General features: G+C 44.3%; 1 protein-coding gene across 7 annotated transcripts in view; it reads right to left on the bottom strand.

Moving 5' to 3' along the window:
* LOC311133367 (inhibitor of nuclear factor kappa-B kinase subunit epsilon-like) overlaps positions 1-19,694 on the bottom strand; it is a 36,353-nt gene that overhangs the window by 2,316 nt on the left and 14,343 nt on the right. For 3 of the 7 annotated variants that reach the window (XM_084166869.1, XM_084166870.1, XM_084166868.1), the window contains 17 exons: positions 19,366-19,503; positions 19,136-19,265; positions 18,836-19,017; positions 18,288-18,448; positions 17,971-18,081; positions 17,683-17,862; positions 17,353-17,549; positions 16,943-17,001; positions 16,179-16,270; positions 15,975-16,076; positions 15,738-15,792; positions 15,335-15,447; positions 15,116-15,192; positions 14,950-14,989; positions 2,640-2,741; positions 2,439-2,535; positions 682-782 (listed from right to left, as the gene is read on the bottom strand). In XM_084166869.1, the coding sequence (XP_084022995.1) occupies positions 682-782; positions 2,439-2,535; positions 2,640-2,741; positions 14,950-14,989; positions 15,116-15,192; positions 15,335-15,447; positions 15,738-15,792; positions 15,975-16,076; positions 16,179-16,270; positions 16,943-17,001; positions 17,353-17,549; positions 17,683-17,862; positions 17,971-18,081; positions 18,288-18,448; positions 18,836-19,017; positions 19,136-19,265; positions 19,366-19,503 (1,937 nt within the window). Of the gene's footprint in view, positions 1-681; positions 783-2,426; positions 2,536-2,639; positions 2,742-14,949; positions 14,990-15,115; positions 15,193-15,334; positions 15,448-15,737; positions 15,793-15,974; positions 16,077-16,178; positions 16,271-16,942; positions 17,002-17,352; positions 17,550-17,682; positions 17,863-17,970; positions 18,082-18,287; positions 18,449-18,835; positions 19,018-19,135; positions 19,266-19,365; positions 19,504-19,694 lie in introns of all 7 variants that reach the window. The other 4 variants (XR_014613585.1, XR_014613586.1, XM_084166871.1 and 1 more) reach the window with 2 other exon arrangements.

Genomic DNA, 19,694 nt, shown 5'->3' with positions numbered 1-19,694 from the left:
CCAATGTTTATATGCCAGGACAAATTAGCTTGCAACAGCAAGCTAGCTAGCTAAATTGCCATAAATGTTTAATGCTTTTCGACCTGTCCCCAAATTAATATAGTTGGTTCAGAGTTCGTTTTGATATTTCAACCTGCGTGTCCTGATCAGGTCTGGTGTGGGTTGACAAAATCAACACGCACGCAAGCGGTGTGGTCAGAATGTAACACTATACTACAGCTTTATTTACCCATATCTCATTTACTGCAATATTGACTGGGCCAGCACATATGCTTCCTACCTACACAAATTACTCTTCACACAGAATACATTTGCAAGACTAGCCACCTCCTCGAACTCTCCCTCTGTTTAAGAAACACAATATATTGTCTATCTACAACATTAATATACTCCAATTATGCACTTTCATCTACAAATACACATATCAATTAGACTGTTTTGTCTTTCACTTGTTTTCTTTGGTGCGAATAAATAAACCCTAAAACCTTAACCATAACCCTAACCTTAACCTTAACCCAAAACCAAACCCTAATTGTTACCCTAACCCCTAAACCTAAAATATAATTTTCCCTTGTGGTGACCGGTGAAATGTCCCCACTTGTACCAATTTTCCTTGTTTTACGATCCTTGTGAGGACTTCTGGTCCCCACAAGGATAGTAAAACCAAAAATACACATGTACCTGATGACCATGTGGTCCTTGTCCCTGGGTGTGTCTGTGGCCTCCTGACCCCCTGGTCCTGTCTGTTCTGGCTGGGCTCTGAGCAGGACTCTGTCCAGGGCCTGAGGAGAACAATGGTCAATGTTACCTTCAAAGCCACTTATTGGTGTAGGTTTGATGCTAGATATTAGTTGTAAGGGGTTCAAGATTAAGGGTCAACCTCCCCTATCAATATCCTTTAAAAAAAAAAAAATATATATATATATATATATATATATTACAGTGCCTTCAGAAAGTATTCAGACCCCTTGACTTTTTCCACATTTTGTTACGTTACAGCCTTATTCTAAAATGGATTAAACTTTTTTGTTCAGCAATCTACACACAATACCCCATAATGACAAAGCGTAAACAGGTTTTAATTTTTTTTTGCAAATGTATTCAAAATAAAAAACAGAAATACCTTACTTACATAAGTATTGCTATGAGACTCGAAATTGAGCTCAGGTGCATTCTGTTTCCATTGATCATCCTTGAGATGTTTCTACAACTTGATTGGAGTCCACTTGTGGTAAATTCTATTGATTGGAGATGATTTGGAAAGGCACACACCTGTCTATATAAAGGTCCCACAGTTGACAGTGCAGTCAGAGCAAAAACCAAGCCATGAGGTCGAAGGAATTGTCCGTAGAGCTCCGAGACAGAATTGTGTTGAGGCACAGATCTGGGGAAGGGCGCTCAGGACCTCAGACTAGGGTGACGGTTCACCTTCCAACAGGACAACGACCCTAAGCACACAGCTAAGACAACGCAGGAGTAGCTTCGGGACAAGTCTCTGAATGTCCTTGAGTGGCCCAGCCAGAGCCCGGGCTTGAACCCGATCTAACATCTCTGGAGAGATTTGAAAATAGCTGTGCAGCAACGCTTCCCATCCAACCTGACAGAGCTTGAGAGGATCTGCAGAGAAGAATGGGAGAAACTCAACCAAATACAGGTTTGCCAAGCTTGTAGCATCATACCGAAGAAGACGCGATGCTGTAATCGCTGTCAAAGGTGCTTCAAAAAAGTACTTAGTAAAGGGTCTGAATACTTATGTAAATGTATATTTCATTTTTTGTTGTTTTATAAATTAGCAACAATTTCTAAAAACCTGTTTTTGCTCTGTTATTATGGGGTATTGTGTGTAGATTGATGAGGGAAAAAACCAATTTAATCAATTTCTGAATAAGGCTGTAACGTAACAAAATGTGGAAAAAGTCAAGGGGTCTGAATACTTACCGAAGGTACTGTATACATAAACTTTTTTAAAGTTAAAGGCCCAATGCAGACGTTTTTATATCAATATCTAACAATTAATTATCTTACTGTAATAGATTTCCATTAAAATTGGCAAAAATAGCTTTTAAGCAAAAAAGAATGTCTCAAGCAAGAATTTAGTTAAGGCCTGTCTGAGTGGAGAGGGGGAAACTAGCTGTTATTGGCAGAGAGCTTTGGAACTCTTTGTTATTGGTCTCTTAACCAATTTACCGCATGGTGATGTCACCATGGAAAGCCGAAACACCTGCCCATGCAAACCTGCTGATTAGGTCCTGTGTAGACTGTATTTTCAACCAGCAACTATCAGGAAATAACTGATAAAAAAAATGTATTGTACAATATGATATAAAACACAGGAAAAACTTAATTTTGACTGAACTGGGACTTTAAGGGTCAACATTTTTTCCATCAATATCTTTTTTAATAAAAAATAAAAACAATTATTATACTTAAGGGTCAACCTTGTTCTGGAGCTCCTCACATTTCTCCAGGTTCCCCATCAGCCCTCGGGAGAAATTGCCAAAGTCTGACAGTCTGCACTGCATCTCATGGAGAACACTGACCACACATAAATAAAGAACAATAACAACACAATAGCATGAAGAGAGAAGGAACAGAGTTGATATCATTAAATGGTGTGTGTGTGTGTGTGTGTGTCTGACCTGTTCCAGGTAGATGCTGAGGCCAGCAGGTCTCGGTACCTCTGTAGACAGTCCTCTCTAAGGAGACCCTTTACACGCTTTATAAGGGACAACAGGTGGATCCTGGGACAGAGAGAGAGAGAGCGAGAGAGAGAGCGAGAGAGAGAGAGAGAGCGAGAGAGAGCGAGAGAGAGCGAGAGAGAGAGAGAGAGAGAGAGAGAGAGAGAGAGAGAGAGAGAGAGAGAGAGAGAGAGAGAGAGAGAGAGAGAGAGAGAGAGAGAGAGAGAGAGAGAGAGCGAGAGAGAGAGAGAGAGAGAGAGAGAGGTGTTACACACACACACGTACATACATACATACAGTGAGGGAAAAAAGTATTTGATCCCCTGCTGATTTTGTACGTTTGCCCACTGACAAAGAAATGATCAGTCTATAATTTTAATGGTAGGTTTATTTGAACAGTGAGAGACAGAATAACAACAAAAAAATCCAGAAAAACGCATGTAAAAAATGTTATAAATTGATTTGCATTTTAATGAGGGAAATAAGTATTTGACCCCTCTGCAAAACATGACTTAGTACTTGGTGGCAAAACCCTTGTTGGCAATCACAGAGGTCAGATGTTTCTTGTAGTTGGCCAACAGGTTTGCACACATCTCAGGAGGGATTTTGTCCCACTCCTCTTTGCAGATCTTCTCCAAGTCATTAAGGTTTCGAGGCTGACATTTGGCAACTCGAACCTTCAGCTCCCTCCACAGATTTTCTATGTGATTAAGGTCTGGAGACTGGCTAGGACACTCCAGAACCTTAATGTGCTTCTTCTTGAGCCACTCCTTTGTTGCCTTGGCCGTGTGTTTTGGGTCATTGTCATGCTGGAATACCCATCCACGACCCATTTTCAATGCCCTGGCTGAGTGAAGGAGGTTCTCACCCAAGATTTCACGGTACATGGCCCCGTCCATCGTCCCTTTGATGCGGTGAAGTTGTCCTGTCCCCTTAGCAGAAAAACATCCCCAAAGCATAATGTTTCCACCTCCATGTTTGACGGTGGGGATGGTGTTCTTGGGGTCATAGGCAGTGTAGTGTATGAAGAATTATGACTTTGCTAATGTTTTCAAGTGAAACCTGAGAGGATGTTTAGTCAGTTTTAGAGGGATCCGTTTTAGAGTGACACCCCATAGAACAGAGGAAGTCTGTTTGTTGGAGACAGGTGATTGGACAGTATGGGGAACCACCCATATCTTGGTAAAGATTATAAGTACTGGGTTGGAACAAAGAAGATCAGAACAGACATTTTATTTTGAGACACTGTTTTCCGGATGCTGCAGACGTCTGTAAACTTATGCTGAAATCTTGTGATATAAATAAAACTTATAATCAAAGTACAGCATAAGCGGACTCCTTTGTTTCAGAGCATAATTAGCAATGCTTTCTCGACACTACAGCAGCATTCCTCCTCCTCCAAACACAGCGAGTTGAGTTGATGCCAAAGAGCTCGATTTTGGTCTCATCTGACGACAACACTTTCACCCAGTTCTCCTCTGAATCATTCAGATGTTCATCATTGGCAAACTTCAGACGGGCATGTAGAGTGGGGAGAACAAGTATTTGATACACTGCCGATTTTGCAGGTTTTCCTACTTACAAAGCATGTAGAGGTCTGTAATTTTTTATCATAGGTACACTTCAACTGTGAGAGACGGAATCTAAAACAAAAATCCAGAAAATCACATTGTATGATTTTTAAGTAATTAATTTGCATTTTATTGCATGACATAAGTATTTGATACATCAGAAAAGCTGAACTTAATATTTGGTACAGAAACCTTTGTTTGCAATTACAGAGATCATACGTTTCCTGTAGGTCTTGACCAGGTTTGCACACACTGCAGCAGGGATTTTGGCCCACTCCTCCATACAGACCTTCTCCAGATCCTTCAGGTTTCAGGGCTGTCGCTGGGCAATACGGACTTTCAGCTCCCTCCAAAGATGTTCTATTGGGTTCAGGTCTGGAGACTGGTTAGGCCACTCCAGGACCTTGAGATGGTTCTTACGGAGCCACTCCTTAGTTGCCCTGGCTGTGTGTTTCGGGTCGTTGTCATGCTGGAAGACCCAGCCACGACCCATCTTCAATGCTCTTACTGAGGTTGTTGGCCAAGATCTCGCAATACATGGCCCCATCCATCCTCCACTCAATACGGTGCAGTCGTCCTGTCCCCTTTGCAGAAAAGCATCCCCAAAGAATGATGTTTCCACCTCCATGCTTCACGGTTGGGATGGTGTTCTTGGGGTTGTACTCATCCTTCTTCTTCCGCCAAACACGGCGAGTGGAGTTTAGACCAAAAAGCTCTATTTTTGTCTCACCAGACCACATGACCTTCTCCCATTCCTCCTCTGGATCATCCAGATGGTCATTGGCAAACTTCAGACGGGCCTGGACATGCGCTGGCTTGAGCAGGTGGACCTTGCGTGCGCTGCAGGATTTTAATCCATGACGGCGTAGTGTGTTACTAATGGTTTTCTTTGAGACTGTGGTCCCAGCTCTCTTCAGGTCATTGACCAGGTCCTGCTGTGTAGTTCTGGGCTGATCCCTCACCTTCCTCATGATCACTGATGCCCCACGAGGTGAGATCTTGCATGGAGCCCCAGACCGAGGTTGATTGACCGTCATCTTGAACTTCTTCCATTTTCTAATAATTGTGCCAACAGTTGTTGCCTTCTCACCAAGCTGCTTGCGTATTGTCCTGTAGCCCATCCCAGCCTTGTGCAGGTCTACAATTTTATCCCTGATGTCCTTACACAGCTCTCTGGTCTTGGCCATTGTGGAGAGGATGGAGTCTGTTTGATTGAGTGTGTGGACAGGTGTCTTTTATACAGGTAACGAGTTCAAACAGGTGCAGTTAATACAGGTAATGAGTGGAGAACAGGAGGGCTTCTTAAAGAAAAACTAACAGGTCTGTGAGAGCCGGAATTCTTACTGGTTGGTAGGTGATCAAATACTTATGTCATGCAATAAAATGCAAATTAATTACTTAAAAATCATACAATGTGATTTTCTGGATTTTTGTTTTAGATTCCGTCTCTCACAGTTGAAGTGTACCTATGATAAAACATTACAGACCTCTACATGCTTTGTAAGTAGGAAAACCTGCAAAATCGGCAGTGTATCAAATACTTGTTCTCCCCACTGTATCTGTGCTTTCATGAGCAGGGGGACCTTGCGGGCGCTGCAGGATTTCAGTCCTTCACGGCGTAGTGTGTTACCAATTGTTTTCTTAGTGACTATGGTCCCAGCTGCCTTGAGATCATTGACAAGATCCTCCCGTGTAGTTCTGGGCTGATTCCTCACCGTTCTCATGATCATTGCAACTCCACGAGGTGAGATCTTGCATGGAGCCCCAGGCCGAGGGAGATTGACAGTTATTTTGTGTTTCTTCCATTTGCGAATAATCGCACCAACTGTTGTCACCTTCTCACCAAACTGCTTGGCGATGGTCTTGTAGCCCATTCCAGCCTTGTGTAGGTCTACAATCTTGTCCCTGACATCCTTGGAGAGCTCTTTGGTCTGGCCATGGTGGAGAGTTTGGAATCTGATTGATTGATTGCTTCTGTGGACAGGTGTCGTTTATACAGGTAACAAACTGAGATTAGGAGCACTCCCTTTTAAGAGTGTGCTCCTAATCTCAGCTCGTTACCTGTATAAAAGACACCTGGGAGCCAGAAATCTTTCTGATTGAGAGGGGGTCAAATACTTATTTCCCTCATTAAAATGCAAATCAATTTATAACATTTTTGATATGCGTTCTTCTGGATTTTTTTGTTGTTATTCTGTCTCTCACTGTTCAAATAAACCTACCATTAAAATTATAGACTGATCATTTCTTTGTCAGTGGGCAAACATACAAAATCAGCAGGGGATCAAATACTTTTTTCCCTCACTGTACATACATGTATATGTTTGTGTAGTGCCTTGGAAGTATTAATCTCCCTTGGCATTTTTCCTATTTTGTTGCATTACAACCTGTAATTTAATGGATTTTTATATGGATTTCATGTAATGGACATACACAAAAGTCCAAATTGGTGAAGTGAAAAAAATAAAATAAAACTTTTTTCAAAAAATTCAAAAGAATAAATAACAGAAAAGTGGTGCGTGCATATGTATTCACCCCCTTTGCTATGAAGCCCCTAAATAAGATCTGGTGCAACCAATTACCTTCAGAAGTAACATAATTAGTTAAATAAAGTCCACCTGTGTGCAATCTAAGTGTCACATGATCTCAGTATATACACTGCTCAAAAAAATAAAGGGAACACTTAAACAACACCTCCTAGATCTGAATGAATGAAATAATCTTATTAAATACTTTTTTCTTTACATAGTTGAATGTGCTGACAACAAAATCACACAAAAATTATCAATGGAAATCAAATTTATCAACCCATGGAGGTCTGGATTTGGAGTCACCCTCAAAATTAAAGTGGAAAACCACACTACAGGCTGATCCAACATTGATGTAATGTCCTTAAAACAAGTCAAAATGAGGCTCAGTAGTGTGTGTGGCCTCCACGTGCCTGTATGACCTCCCTACAATGCCTGGGCATGCTCCTGATGAGGTGGCGGATGGTCTCCTGAGGGATCTCCTCCCAGACCTGGACTAAAGCATCCGCCAACTCCTGGACAGTCTGTGGTGCAACGTGGCGTTGGTGGATGGAGCGAGACATGATGTCCCAGATGTGCTCAATTGGATTCAGGTCTGGGGAACAGGCGGGCCAGTCCATAGCATCAATGCCTTCCTCTTGCAGGAACTGCTGACACACTCCAGCCACATGAGGTCTAGCATTGTCTTGCATTAGGAGGAACTTAGGGCCAACCGCACCAGCATATGGTCTCACAAGGGGTCTGAGGATCTCATCTTGGTACCTAATGGCAGTCAGGCTACCTCTGGCGAGCACATGGAGGGCTGTGCGGCCCCCCAAAGAAATGCCACCCCACACCATGACTGACCCACCGCCAAACCGGTCATGCTGGAGGATGTTGCAGGCAGCAGAACGTTCTCCACGGCGTCTCCAGACTCTGTCACGTCTGTCACATGTGCTCAGTGTGAACCTGCTTTCATCTGTGAAGAGCACAGGGCGCCAGTGGCGAATTTGCCAATCTTGGTGTTCTCTGGCAAATGCCAAACGTCCTGCACGGTGTTGGGCTGTAAGCACAACCCCCACCTGCGGACGTCGGGCCCTCATACCACCCTCATGGAGTCTGTTTCTGACCGTTTGAGCAGACACATGCACATTTGTGGCATGCTGGAGGTCATTTTGCAGGGCTCTGGCAGTGCTCCTCCTGCTCCTCCTTGCACAAAGGCGGAGGTAGCGGTCCTGCTGCTGGGTTGTTGCCCTCCTACGGCCTACTCCACGTCTCCTGATGTACTGGCCTGTCTCCTGGTAGCGCCTCCATGCTCTGGACACTACGCTGACAGACACAGCAAACCTTCTTGCCACAGCTCGCATTATTGTGCCATCCTGGATGAGCTGCAATACCTGAGCCACTTGTGTGGGTTGTAGACTCCGTCTCATGCAACCACTAGAGTGAAAGCACCGCCAGCATTCAAAAGTGACCAAAACATCAGCCAGGAAGCATAGGAACTGGTGGTCTGTGGTCACCACCTGCAGAACCACTTCTTTATTGGGGGTGTCTTGCTAATTGCCTATAATTTCCACCTGTTGTCTATTCCATTTGCACAACAGCATGTGAAATGTATTGTCAATCAGTGTTGCTTCCTAAGTGGACAGTTTGATTTCACAGAAGTGTGATTGACTTGGAGTTACATAGTGTTGTTTAATTGTTCCCTTTATTTTTTGAGCAGTGTATATACACACACCTGTTCAGAAAGGCCCCAAAGTCTGCAACACCACTAAGCAAGGGGCACCACCAAGCAAGTGGCACCATGAAGACCAAAGAGCTCTCCAAACAGGTCAGGGACAAAGTTGTGGAGAAGTACAGATCAGGGTTGGGTTATAAAAAATATCCAAAACTTTGAACATCCCACGGAGCACCATTAAATCCATTATTTAAAAAATTGAAAGAATATGGCATCACAACAAACCTGCCAAGAGAGGGCCGCCCACCAAAACTCACGGACCAGGCAAGGAGGGCATTAATCAGAGAGGCAACAAAGAGACCAAAGATAACCCTGAAGGAGCTGCAAAGCTCCACAGCGGAGATTGGAGTATCTGTCCATAGGACCACTTTAAGCCGTACACTCCACAGAGCTGGGCTTTACAGAAGAGTGTCCAGAAAAAATCCATTGCTTAAAGAAAAAAATAAGCAAACACATTTGGTGTTTACCAAAAGGCATGTGGGATACTCCCCAAACATATGGAAGAAGGTACTCTGGTCAGATGAGACTAAAATTGAGCTTTTTAGCCATCAAAGGAAAACGCTATGTCTGGCGCAAACCCAACACCTCTCATCACCCCAAGAACACCATGAAGCATGGTGGTGACAGCATCATGCTGTGGGGATGTTTTTCCATCGGCAGGGACTGTGAAACTGGTCAGAATTGAAGGAATGATGGTTGGCACTAAATACAGGGAAATTCTTGAGGGAAACCTGTTTCAGTCTTCCAGAGATTTGAGACTGGGACGGAGGTTCACCTTCCAGCAGGACAATGACCCTAAGCATACTGCTAAAGCAACACTTGAGTGGTTTAAGGGGAAACATTTAAATGTCTTGGAATGGCCTAGTCAAAGCCCAGACCTCAATCCAATTGAGAATCTGTGGTATGACTTAAAGATTGCTGCAGCTGGAGCAGTTTTGCCTTGAAGAATGGGTAAATATCCCAGTGGCTTATAGAGACATACCCCAAGAGACGTGTAGCTGTAATTGCTGTAAAAAGGTGGCTCTACAAAGTATTGACTTTGGGGGCTCTACAAAGTATTGACTTTGGGGGGGGTGAATAGTTATGCACGCTCAGGTTCTGTTCTTTTGTCTTGTTTCTTGTTTGTTTCACAATAAAAAATATTTTGCATCTTCAAAGTGGTAGGCATGTTGTGTAAATCAAAAGATACAAACCCCCAAAAAATCTATTTTAATTCCAGGTTGTAAGGCAACAAAATAGGAAAAATGCCAAGGGGGGTGAACACTTTCGCAAGCCACTGTATATGTATATATACAGTACCAGTCAAAAGTTTGGAAAAACCTACTCATTCAAGGGATTTTCTTTATTTTTACTATTTTCTACATTGTATAATAATCGTGAAGACATCAAAGGTCCCACATATGCTGAGCACTTGTTGGCTGCTTTTCCTTCACTCTGACATCCGACTCATCCCAAACTGGCCTATGGTAAAACTAATTACAAAAAAAATGTTTTGTTCCAGATGTGTCATCTGTGCACAGAATAATCACCAAGGTAGACAGAGAGCACCCCAGGGGGAATATCCCCTGGCAAAATATCCAGTCCAGCAATTGGAAATTGATTTTATAGAGTTATCACGGAGCATAGGTAGAAATTGGGTACAATGCTTATCAATAATATGAATGATCATTAGGAGAACCCCAGATAAAAATGGATTGTCCCCATTCGAGAAAGAGTTTGGTAGACCATATAGAATGCCCGAATTGGGAGGGCCAGAGCAAGCTGAAATAGAAGTAGAACATACCTTAGCAGAACACATGAGAAGATGATTTGTTAACCACACCCGTATGTCAAATATGTTGTGCCCTACAGGTGAGCTAAGAGACAAGGTGACTCACTCTATCCAACCCCGGGACTGGGTGTGGATCCAATCGTTGAAAAGGAAAGACTGGAAGCAGCCCTGCTGGAAAGGACCCTATCAGGTTCTATTGGTCACAGCTTTTGCCATTAGAATAGCCGAAAGAGCAACCTGGGTCCACGTTACCCACTGCAAAAAGGTAGGAACACATACAAACTCTGCTGATCACACACACACTATCCCAACCTTTTATCACTGTGTGTGTGCTCTTAGAAGTGTGAGTATGGGGTGGAACCTTGCAGGAAACCCACGGGAAAGAGGGGGTTGGCGGTTCTTGGGAATATGGGGGACCCTGAGCTGCATGATAGTCTTGACAATTTTCTTGATATATCAAGATCCACCACCTCCAGGCACCAATTCTATTAAGTCCCCACCATTGTTAAGAAATAAAAGAGAGGCAACTCAACATACTGACCATCAAGGAAGAGTGTCTCATAAAATAGGAGTTAGACCAGGGTAAGATTGTGGATTCAAATGAACCATTAGACAATTCCCTAATCGATGGGGTTCAGGTGGTCGACAAACTGCTTGTTATAGTAGGGCACTATACCTCTGTTCAGGACCCACTGCTGCCTGTTCTTTGGCTCAGGTGTTTAAACGTTCTAACTCCTGGGGAGTACCAGTGTTAATGGCACATGGATGTAAGTCAGTAGTTAATGTTACTGACCTGGGTTCAGAGGCACAGGAGAAACGTTTGAATCTCACAGCACCTGTAGCCGATGTGTGGTGGGCATGCACCAATAAAGGTTATATAAGACTGCCAAAAGGGTGGGTAGGTACCTGCGCCCCCATTCTACTAGTTCAACCAGTTAGGATTAGCCACCAGAAGCCAAGTAAAGGGTTAAACAGACATAAGAGGAGTTTATCTCTGAATGAGAATTGTCCTATCTTGATGGATGCGATTGGAATTCCTAGGGGAGTCCCTGATGAATATAAAGCTATGAATCAAGTAGGGGAAGGTTTTACAACGACATTATTTTGGTGGGTAGCGATCAATTATATCTATTATAATTAGCAACGATTCGTAAACCAGACTAGAGATACGGTGAACGGAATCTCAGATCAGTGATCCACCACCTCCCTCATGACCGGGCAAAATAGGTTGGCTCTCGATATGCTATTGGCAGAAAAAGGTGGGGTCGGCAGAATGGTGGGCAGCCATTGCTGCACTTTCATACCAAATAATACAGCCCCAGATGGGACGGTATCAAAAGCTATAGCTGGGTTAACAACTTTAAGTGAGGAATGGACTGAGAATTCTGGGGTTAATACCTCTGTGACCAGAGGGTTTGATGAAATCCTTGGATAATGGAAAACTATTGTAGCTACTGTCTTGGGAGCTGCTATAACCTGTACAGTGGGGAGAACAAGTATTTGATACACTGCCGATTTTGCAGGTTTTCCTACTTACAAAGCATGTAGAGGTCTGTAATTTTTATCATAGGTACACTTCAACGGTGAGAGACGGAATATAAAACAAAAATCCAGAAAATCACATTGTATGATTTTTAAGTAATTAATTTGCATTTTATTGCATGACATAAGTATTTGATCACCTACCAACCAGTAAGAATTCATGCTCTCACAGACCTGTTAGTTTTTCTTTAAGAAGCCCTCCTGTTCTCCACTCATTACCTGTATTAACTGCACCTGTTTGAACTCGTTACCTGTATAAAAGACACCTGTCCACACACTCAATCAAACAGACTCTAACCTCTCCACAATGGCCAAGACCAGAGAGCTGTGTAAGGACATCAGGGATAAAATTGTAGACCTGCACAAGGCTGGGATGGGCTACAGGACAATAGGCAAGCAGCTTGGTGAGAAGGCAACAACTGTTGGCGCAATTATTAGAAAATGGAAGAAGTTGAAGATGACGGTCAATCACCCTCGGTCTGGGGCTCCATGCAAGATCTCACCTCGTGGGGCATCAATGATCATGAGGAAGGTGAGGGATCAGCCCAGAACTACACGGCAGGACCTGGTCAATGACCTGAAGAGAGCTGGGACCACAGTCTCAATGAAAACCATTAGTAACACACTACGCCGTCATGGATTAAAATCCTGCAGTGCACGCAAGGTCCCCCTGCTCAAGCCAGCGCATGTCCAGGCCCATCTGAAGTTTGCCAATGACCATCTGGATGATCCAGAGGAGGAATGGGAGAAGGTCATGTGGTCTGATGAGACAAAAATAGAGCTTTTTGGTCTAAACTCCACTCGCCGTGTTTGGCGGAAGAAGAAGGATGAGTACAACCCCAAGAACACCATCCCAACCGTGAAGCATGGAGGTGGAAACATCATTCTTTGGGGATGCTTTTCTGCAAAGGGGACAGGACGACTGCACCGTATTGAGGGGAGGATGGATGGGGCCATGTATCGCGAGATCTTGGCCAACAACCTCCTTCCCTCAGTAAGAGCATTAAAGATGGGTCGTGGCTGGGTCTTCCAGCATGACAACGACCCGAAACACACAGCCAGGGCAACTAAGGAGTGGCTCCATAAGAAGCATCTCAAGGTCCTGGAGTGGCCTAGCCAGTCTCCAGACCTGAACCCAATAGAAAATCTTTGGCGGGAGCTGAATTCCATAATGCCCAGCGACAGCCCCGAAACCTGAAGGATCTGGAGAAGGTATGTATGGAGGAGTGGGCCAAAATCCCTGCTGCAGTGTGTGCAAACCTGGTCAAGACCTACAGGAAACGTATGATCTCTGTAATTGCAAACAAAGGTTTCTGTACCAAATATTAAGTTCTGCTTTTCTGATGTATCAAATACTTATGTCATGCAATAAAATGCAAATTAATTACTTAAAAATCATACAATGTGATTTTCTGGATTTTTGTTTTAGATTCCATCTCTCACAGTTGAAGTGTACCTATGATTAAAATTACAGACCTCTACATGCTTTGTAAATAGGAAAACCTGCAAAATCGGCAGAGTATCAAATACTTGTTCTCCCTACTGTATGGGTATGCTTGTATTATGTGGTTCTCATCTTATTCCCTGTGTCCGAGGTTTGGTGAGCAAAGCGTTTGAGAATGCGAAGACCAAGCAGATGGTGAGGTATGGACCCATTCCAGACTCAGACCAATGGGATGAACACTACATGCCTCCAGGACTGGTGGACGATGCTGACCAATTCGATCCTGAATCTCCCAGATTAGATGAGACCATTTTTGCTTAGAAATGTGTTCTGGGATCATGTTATGAAGACTATAATGAACATTTCCAAAGGAAGAGTTATAGTTGGATGTTGTGTTTGATCTCTTCAGTTAATGTGGATTTGAATATTAAAATGTTTTTCTTGGTTTATGTGTTTTTAAATGTTAGTCAAGGGTGGATTGATAGAGAAATTATATAAGTTAAATGACTAAAAGTTAAAACAACCACCCAATTGTGTTCTCTTGTAGTTAGGCAAGCAGAAGTGTAAACGTTGAAACCAATAACAGGAGACCAGTTTCCAAAACAGATGTCCCCACACAGGGAGGGGGAGTGAGAGGCTTGCAGAATATTGTGAGAACGCGATAACTATGTATGGGAATAGTGAAAAAATGCAGCCTGCCTGAGTAAGGAGTAGCCTATGATAAGAACGTGTGTGTGTGTGTGTGTGTGTGAGTATAAAAAGACTGTGCTACCATTTTTGGGGCAGAGCTCTCATGAATAAAAGACTGATCTAATGCAGAAATGAGACTTTGTTTAATTCATTATTAACTAGAGACTTACAACCTCTGGGAATTATTAAAAGCTTGAGAAGTAGTTGACTTCAACCATTGAGATAACAAAATTCTCGTGACAAATGCCTGATTCACATAGTCCCCTCTGAACAGTTGATGTTGAGATGTGTCTGTTACTTGAACTCTGTGAAGCATTTCGTAGGGCAGCAATCTGAGGTGCAGTTAACTCTAATGAACTTATCCTCTGCAGCAGAGGTAACTCTGGGTCTTCCTTTCCTGTGGTGGTCCTCATGAGAGCCAGTTTCATCATAGCGCTTGATGGTTTTTGCGACTGCACTTGAAGAAACTTTCAAGGTTCTTGAAATGTTCCGAATTGACTGACATTCATGTCTTAAAGTAAAGTAATGATGGACTGTCATTTCTCTTTGCTTATTTGAGCTGTTCTTGCCATAATATTGACCTGATCTTTTACCAAATAGGGCTGTCTTCTGTACACCACCCCTACCTTGTCACAACACAACTGATTGGCTCAAACGCATTAAGAAGGAAATAAATTCCTCAAATTAACTTTTAACAAGGCACACCTGTTAATTGAAATGCATTCCAGGTGACAACCACATGAAGCTCGTTGAGAGAATGCCAAGAGTGTGCAAAGCTGTCATCAAGGCAAAGGGTGGCTACTTTGAAGAATCTCAAATATAAAATATATTTTGATTTGTTTAACACTTTTTTTCTTACTACAGTACATGATTCCATATGTGTTATTTCATAGTTTATGTCTTCACTACTATTCTACAATGTAGAAAATTGTTTAAAAAACTTTTGACTGGTCTGTACAAATACACATGCACACACATTTTCCTTATAAATAATGCTGACATACTCACTTCTCAAACTTGTGTATCTGCTCATCATTGAAGGGAAGCTCTAGGACAATCACATAGATGTATTAAGCACACAACACACAGGAGATACATGTTAGACATGCAAGGGCCCACACACACGCATGCATGCGCACTCACACACACACACACACACACACACACAACGTACTTCCAGTCAGTCGGTCTTTGCGATACTGCTGGTGAATGGCCATGATCTTCTCTAGAAAGACCTCCATCTTCTGGATGCTGTAGAGGTCAGAGTTCACATCAGACCCCATTTTAACCCCAGCTCTCTGCACACTACAATCCCTTTGCCCAGAGTCCTTGTATAGATCTTTCTATAGATGTGAATAAGGGACAGTTATAAACATTAGGAAGAAAGTCTCACCTCTTGTCCTCAGACAGATTTTCAGAGTGTTTGGCCAGTTCTACGTGAAGGTGTTCTAGACGGGTCTGGAACTCCCGGATCCCCCTGGTGTACACTGGCAGGTTCTCCCTGATCTACATGGAGAGAAAAGGGACAAACAAGTCCAACACCAGCCAAGATCAAGGACCCTTCCCATCCCCACCACGCAACACCCTTCCCCAGTCAGTTTCAACTGAATTGGCACCTTAATTGGGGAGGACAGGCTCATGGTAATGACTGGAGCGGAATTAATGGAATGGTATCAAATACATGAAACACATGGTTTCCAGGTGTTTGATGCCATTCCATTTGCTCTGTTCCAGCCATTATTATGAGCTGTTCTCCCCTCAGCAGTCTCCTGTGGTTTCAATAGTATATCTCTCACCAGCCGCAGCTTCAATGGGAAACTGGCCTCTGGGGCGTCAATGGGAAACTGGCCTCTGCAAGAGGAGAGGATGGGAGGACAGGATGAGAGGAGAGGATGAGAGGAGGACATGAGGCACGGTGATAGATAAATTAAAGTATTGCTACAACTGGTTTAGGTGTTCATTGCTCACAATGTTACAATGACTGAGATTGTAAGTGTTGGTATGTGACTGTGTGTATGTGGTCTGTCACTCACAGTGTATGTAGTCTGCGCTCAGAGCTGTGGCAGGACTGCAGTCTCATGTCGACCGTGCTGATACCGAGCATCGCGTCGCCACACTCTCTACGCACCTTCTCGCTGGGAGTGGGGGGGGGGGGGGGGGGACAGAGAGGAGAGCATCAATCATGGCTGATTGGTGGGATGTTGCTGGTTTGTTCTAACGGTATGTGTGTATCTCACATGAAGCTGTAGTATCCATGTAGGAGCACCTCTCTGTGTGTGTGTAAGGAACGCATTATCCTCACATACTGATGGACCACTCCTACTATCACCTAGACAGGAGAAAAGAGAGGGATGAGAGGAGGAGAATGGGAGAGAGGAGGGAAAAGAGGGGGGTTGATTAAGAGTGATTCACTAAATAGAAAAACACCGCCATCAACAGATGCATTTACATTTACGTCACTTAGCAGACGCTCTTATCCAGAGCGACTTACAAATTGGTGCATTCACCTTATGATAGCCAGTGGGACAACCACTTTCCAATTTTTATTTTATTTTTTTCTTTCAAATATTTTAATGTTTTATTTTTAGACTATATAAAACATATTTTTATTTATTTTTTGTATTTTATTTTTGGTTGGGGGGGGGTAGAAGGATTACTTTTATACTATCCCAGGTATTCCTTAAAGAGGTAGGGTTTCAAGTGTCTCCGGAAGGTGGTCAGTGACTCTGCTGTCCTGGCGTCGTGGGGGAGCTTGTTCCACCATTGGGGTGCCAGAGCAGTGAACATTTTTGACTGGGCTGAGCGGGAACTGTGCTTCTACAGAGGTAGGGGGACCAGCAGGCCAGAGGTGGAAGAACGCAATGCCCTCGTTTGGGTGTAGGGACTGATCAGAGCCTGAAGGTAAGGAGGTGCCGATCATTCAGAGAGTTTTAACTGTCTCTTCCAGTTGTTCAAACAATGCTGGATCCCATGACTCACGTGTGTGGAGTGACACACCTACCTTGGAGAAAGAGTAGTCAGCCACAACGTCAAACCGGGATGGGATAATGGGCATCTCCGCTACAGAAGACAAAACACATTATTTAAAGGGTTTTAATCCATTAGAAACACAATATTAATGTGTGTGTGTGTGTGTGTGTGTGTGTGTGTGTGTGTGTGTGTTTGTGGCAGAGAGGTGAAGAGGCCCCTATACCATTTATATGAGTAGTGGGGTAGACACAAGGGACCCCTGTAATATCACATCACCCAGGGGGCTACTGAGGAGAACTGGTGAGCAGAATGTGTGTGTGTGTGTGAGGTAGAAAGTGTGGTAGAGATGGTAGTGGCTAGGGGATGTTGGATGTTTTAGGTTTTTTGGGGGGGATAGTGATTTAAGGGTCTGGGCCAAAGGGGCCAGGAGGATCAGCTTACATTCGCTGTAGGGGAGTCCAGCGTGTGTCTCTGGGGCGTGGCTGAGCAGCAGTAGGGGCTGGGAGGGCGAGGTCGGGGGGAAGTTGACCACCTTCATAGAGCCCTCCAGGGAAAGGTCATGACCCAGGAACAGGAAGTGCTGTTGCTCCAGCCCCACCCCCGTCTGAGACGCCACCTCCTCACAGAAGACGGCCGCCCTGGGAGACGGGAGAGGTGTGGGGGCACAGGTGGGTGTGAGTAAAGACTGGCAAGTGTGTGTGTGTGTGTGTGTGAGTGTGTGTGTGTGTGTACACTGTACGTGTGTGTGTGTGTGTTTGGGTGTAGACTCACGTGTTGTAGTGGTGTATGTATATGCGGTGAGTTGCGGCCTGTTGCAGGGAGAACAGATGGACTGAGACTCTCTGTAGTATGTCTGTGGTGGCAGAAAAAAACTGGTCAAATGCCCAACACCTCTCCTGGTCTGCCTCCAATATACCAGCTAACACTGGCACTAGCTGACCACTCAGACCCCTACACACAGGGGGGGGAGAGAAGAGAAGAAGTGGAAGAATGAGGAGAGGGATTTGGTAAAAAGAGAGTGAGGGACTAAAGGTCTGACACAAACACAGAGGTACTGACTTTGAGAGCTGGCAGCTGTGGGGTAGGTGGTAGCTCCACTGTATAGGTCCGTCATTGACCCTCTGGACTCCAGCAATGGCCCCTACCGGCTTCTCTGTGGTGATCTTATACCTACACGGCAAGGAGAGGGGGAGCAGAGGAGAGGACACTAGCTATTTATTGTACCGTCCTGTTTCAGCTGGTGTTGTGTTTTGATGAATCCCAAATAAATAAAATAGCAATAACTTGTTAATTTCAATGTAATTACAATTGACCCATAGTAATTACATACACACTAACTGTTCGAGCTATGAAACACACAACAAACACAGACTTACATGGTGGGTTTGTTCTTGCGGGGTCCTCCGTAGGGTGTGAAGGGTAAAGAACCGGTGGCAGCGTGGTAAAACGTCACTCCAATACTCCACAGGTCAACACTCACACCATAGGTCTTCTGCTGGGGCTTCCGCAGCACTGCGCGCTCATACATGTCTGGGTGCTACACACACGCGCACACACGCTAAATACTATAGCCTGCCCTAAATACCATAGCCTGCCCTAAATACCATAGCCTGCCCTACCTTAAGTTATCTGCTGAGACTTATGAAAAACTGCACGCTCAGACATGTCTGAGAGAACATTCAATTAAATCTCTCCTCTCCGACCTGTTGTTGTTGTCTATAACGGTTCTGTACTTTGTCATGTATTTGTACATTTTATGTGGACCCCAGGAAGAGTAGCTACAGCGTGTGCAGTAGCTAATGGGGTTCCTAATAAATTAAACTGTCTCTTACCCTTCTCCTCTTCTCCCCATAGCCTCCCTGTCTTCTCTCCTCCACTACCTCTCCTCTTTACTCCCTCGGTACACCTCTCCTCCCTCTCTCACCAGGTATTCCTCTGTTCCGTAGAGGGAGACAAACTTCTCATCATCCTCTAGTTCTCTGGCCGCTCCGAAGTCTGTTAGCTTATAGATGGACCTCCCGTCCTCTCCCACCTGACGAATGATGTTCCCAGGCTTAATGTCCCGATGCACCACCCCGTTCTCACGCAGATGGTTCATCCCGTGCACTAGAAGATATAAGATGAATGGTTCATCCAAATGATTGGGGGAGGGGGGCACCTTCTCACCTCATCTCCAGGCCCCTAACCCCTCTACCTCTCTACCCCTCCACCCACACACACTCACCCACACACTGTAGTACTATGAGGAACTCTGGTTCTGGAAGACCGAAGGCGTTCTCTGGCTCCTCCAGCAGACTGAGCAGACAGCCTCCTGAACAATACTCCATCACCAACACCTTCTGTTTACTGCTCAGCTAGAGACAGAGAGAGATGGGGGGTTTACGAAAGTAAAAAAACAGTTTGTTGCTACGCCTCTTCTCCTCTCCTCCCGCCTCCCCCCCCCCCCATCCTTACCTCCTCCACAGAGAAGAGCTTGACGATGTTGTTGTGGTTGAGTCTCCTGTGCATCTCGAATTCTCTTATCTGAACCTTGTACGGACGACTGTAGCTCATCAGGTTAAACACCTTCACCGCAACCTGCTCCCCTGTCTTCTACACACACACACACACACACATACAAAGTTAGTTATCAAAAGTCAGTTAGTTAGCTATCGCATGACATCTCACTCACTCTTTGATGTGTTTGATCTACACTGAACAAAAATATAAACGCAGCATGTAAAGTGTTGGTCCCATGTTTCATTAGCTGAAATAAAAGATCCCAGAAATGTTCTGCTTATTTC

The sequence above is a fragment of the Coregonus lavaretus genome, assembly GCF_964263955.1.
Source record: "Coregonus lavaretus genome assembly, chromosome: 8".
Lineage (NCBI taxonomy): Eukaryota > Metazoa > Chordata > Actinopteri > Salmoniformes > Salmonidae > Coregonus > Coregonus lavaretus.
This window is presented reverse-complemented; position numbering and strand designations above follow the sequence as displayed.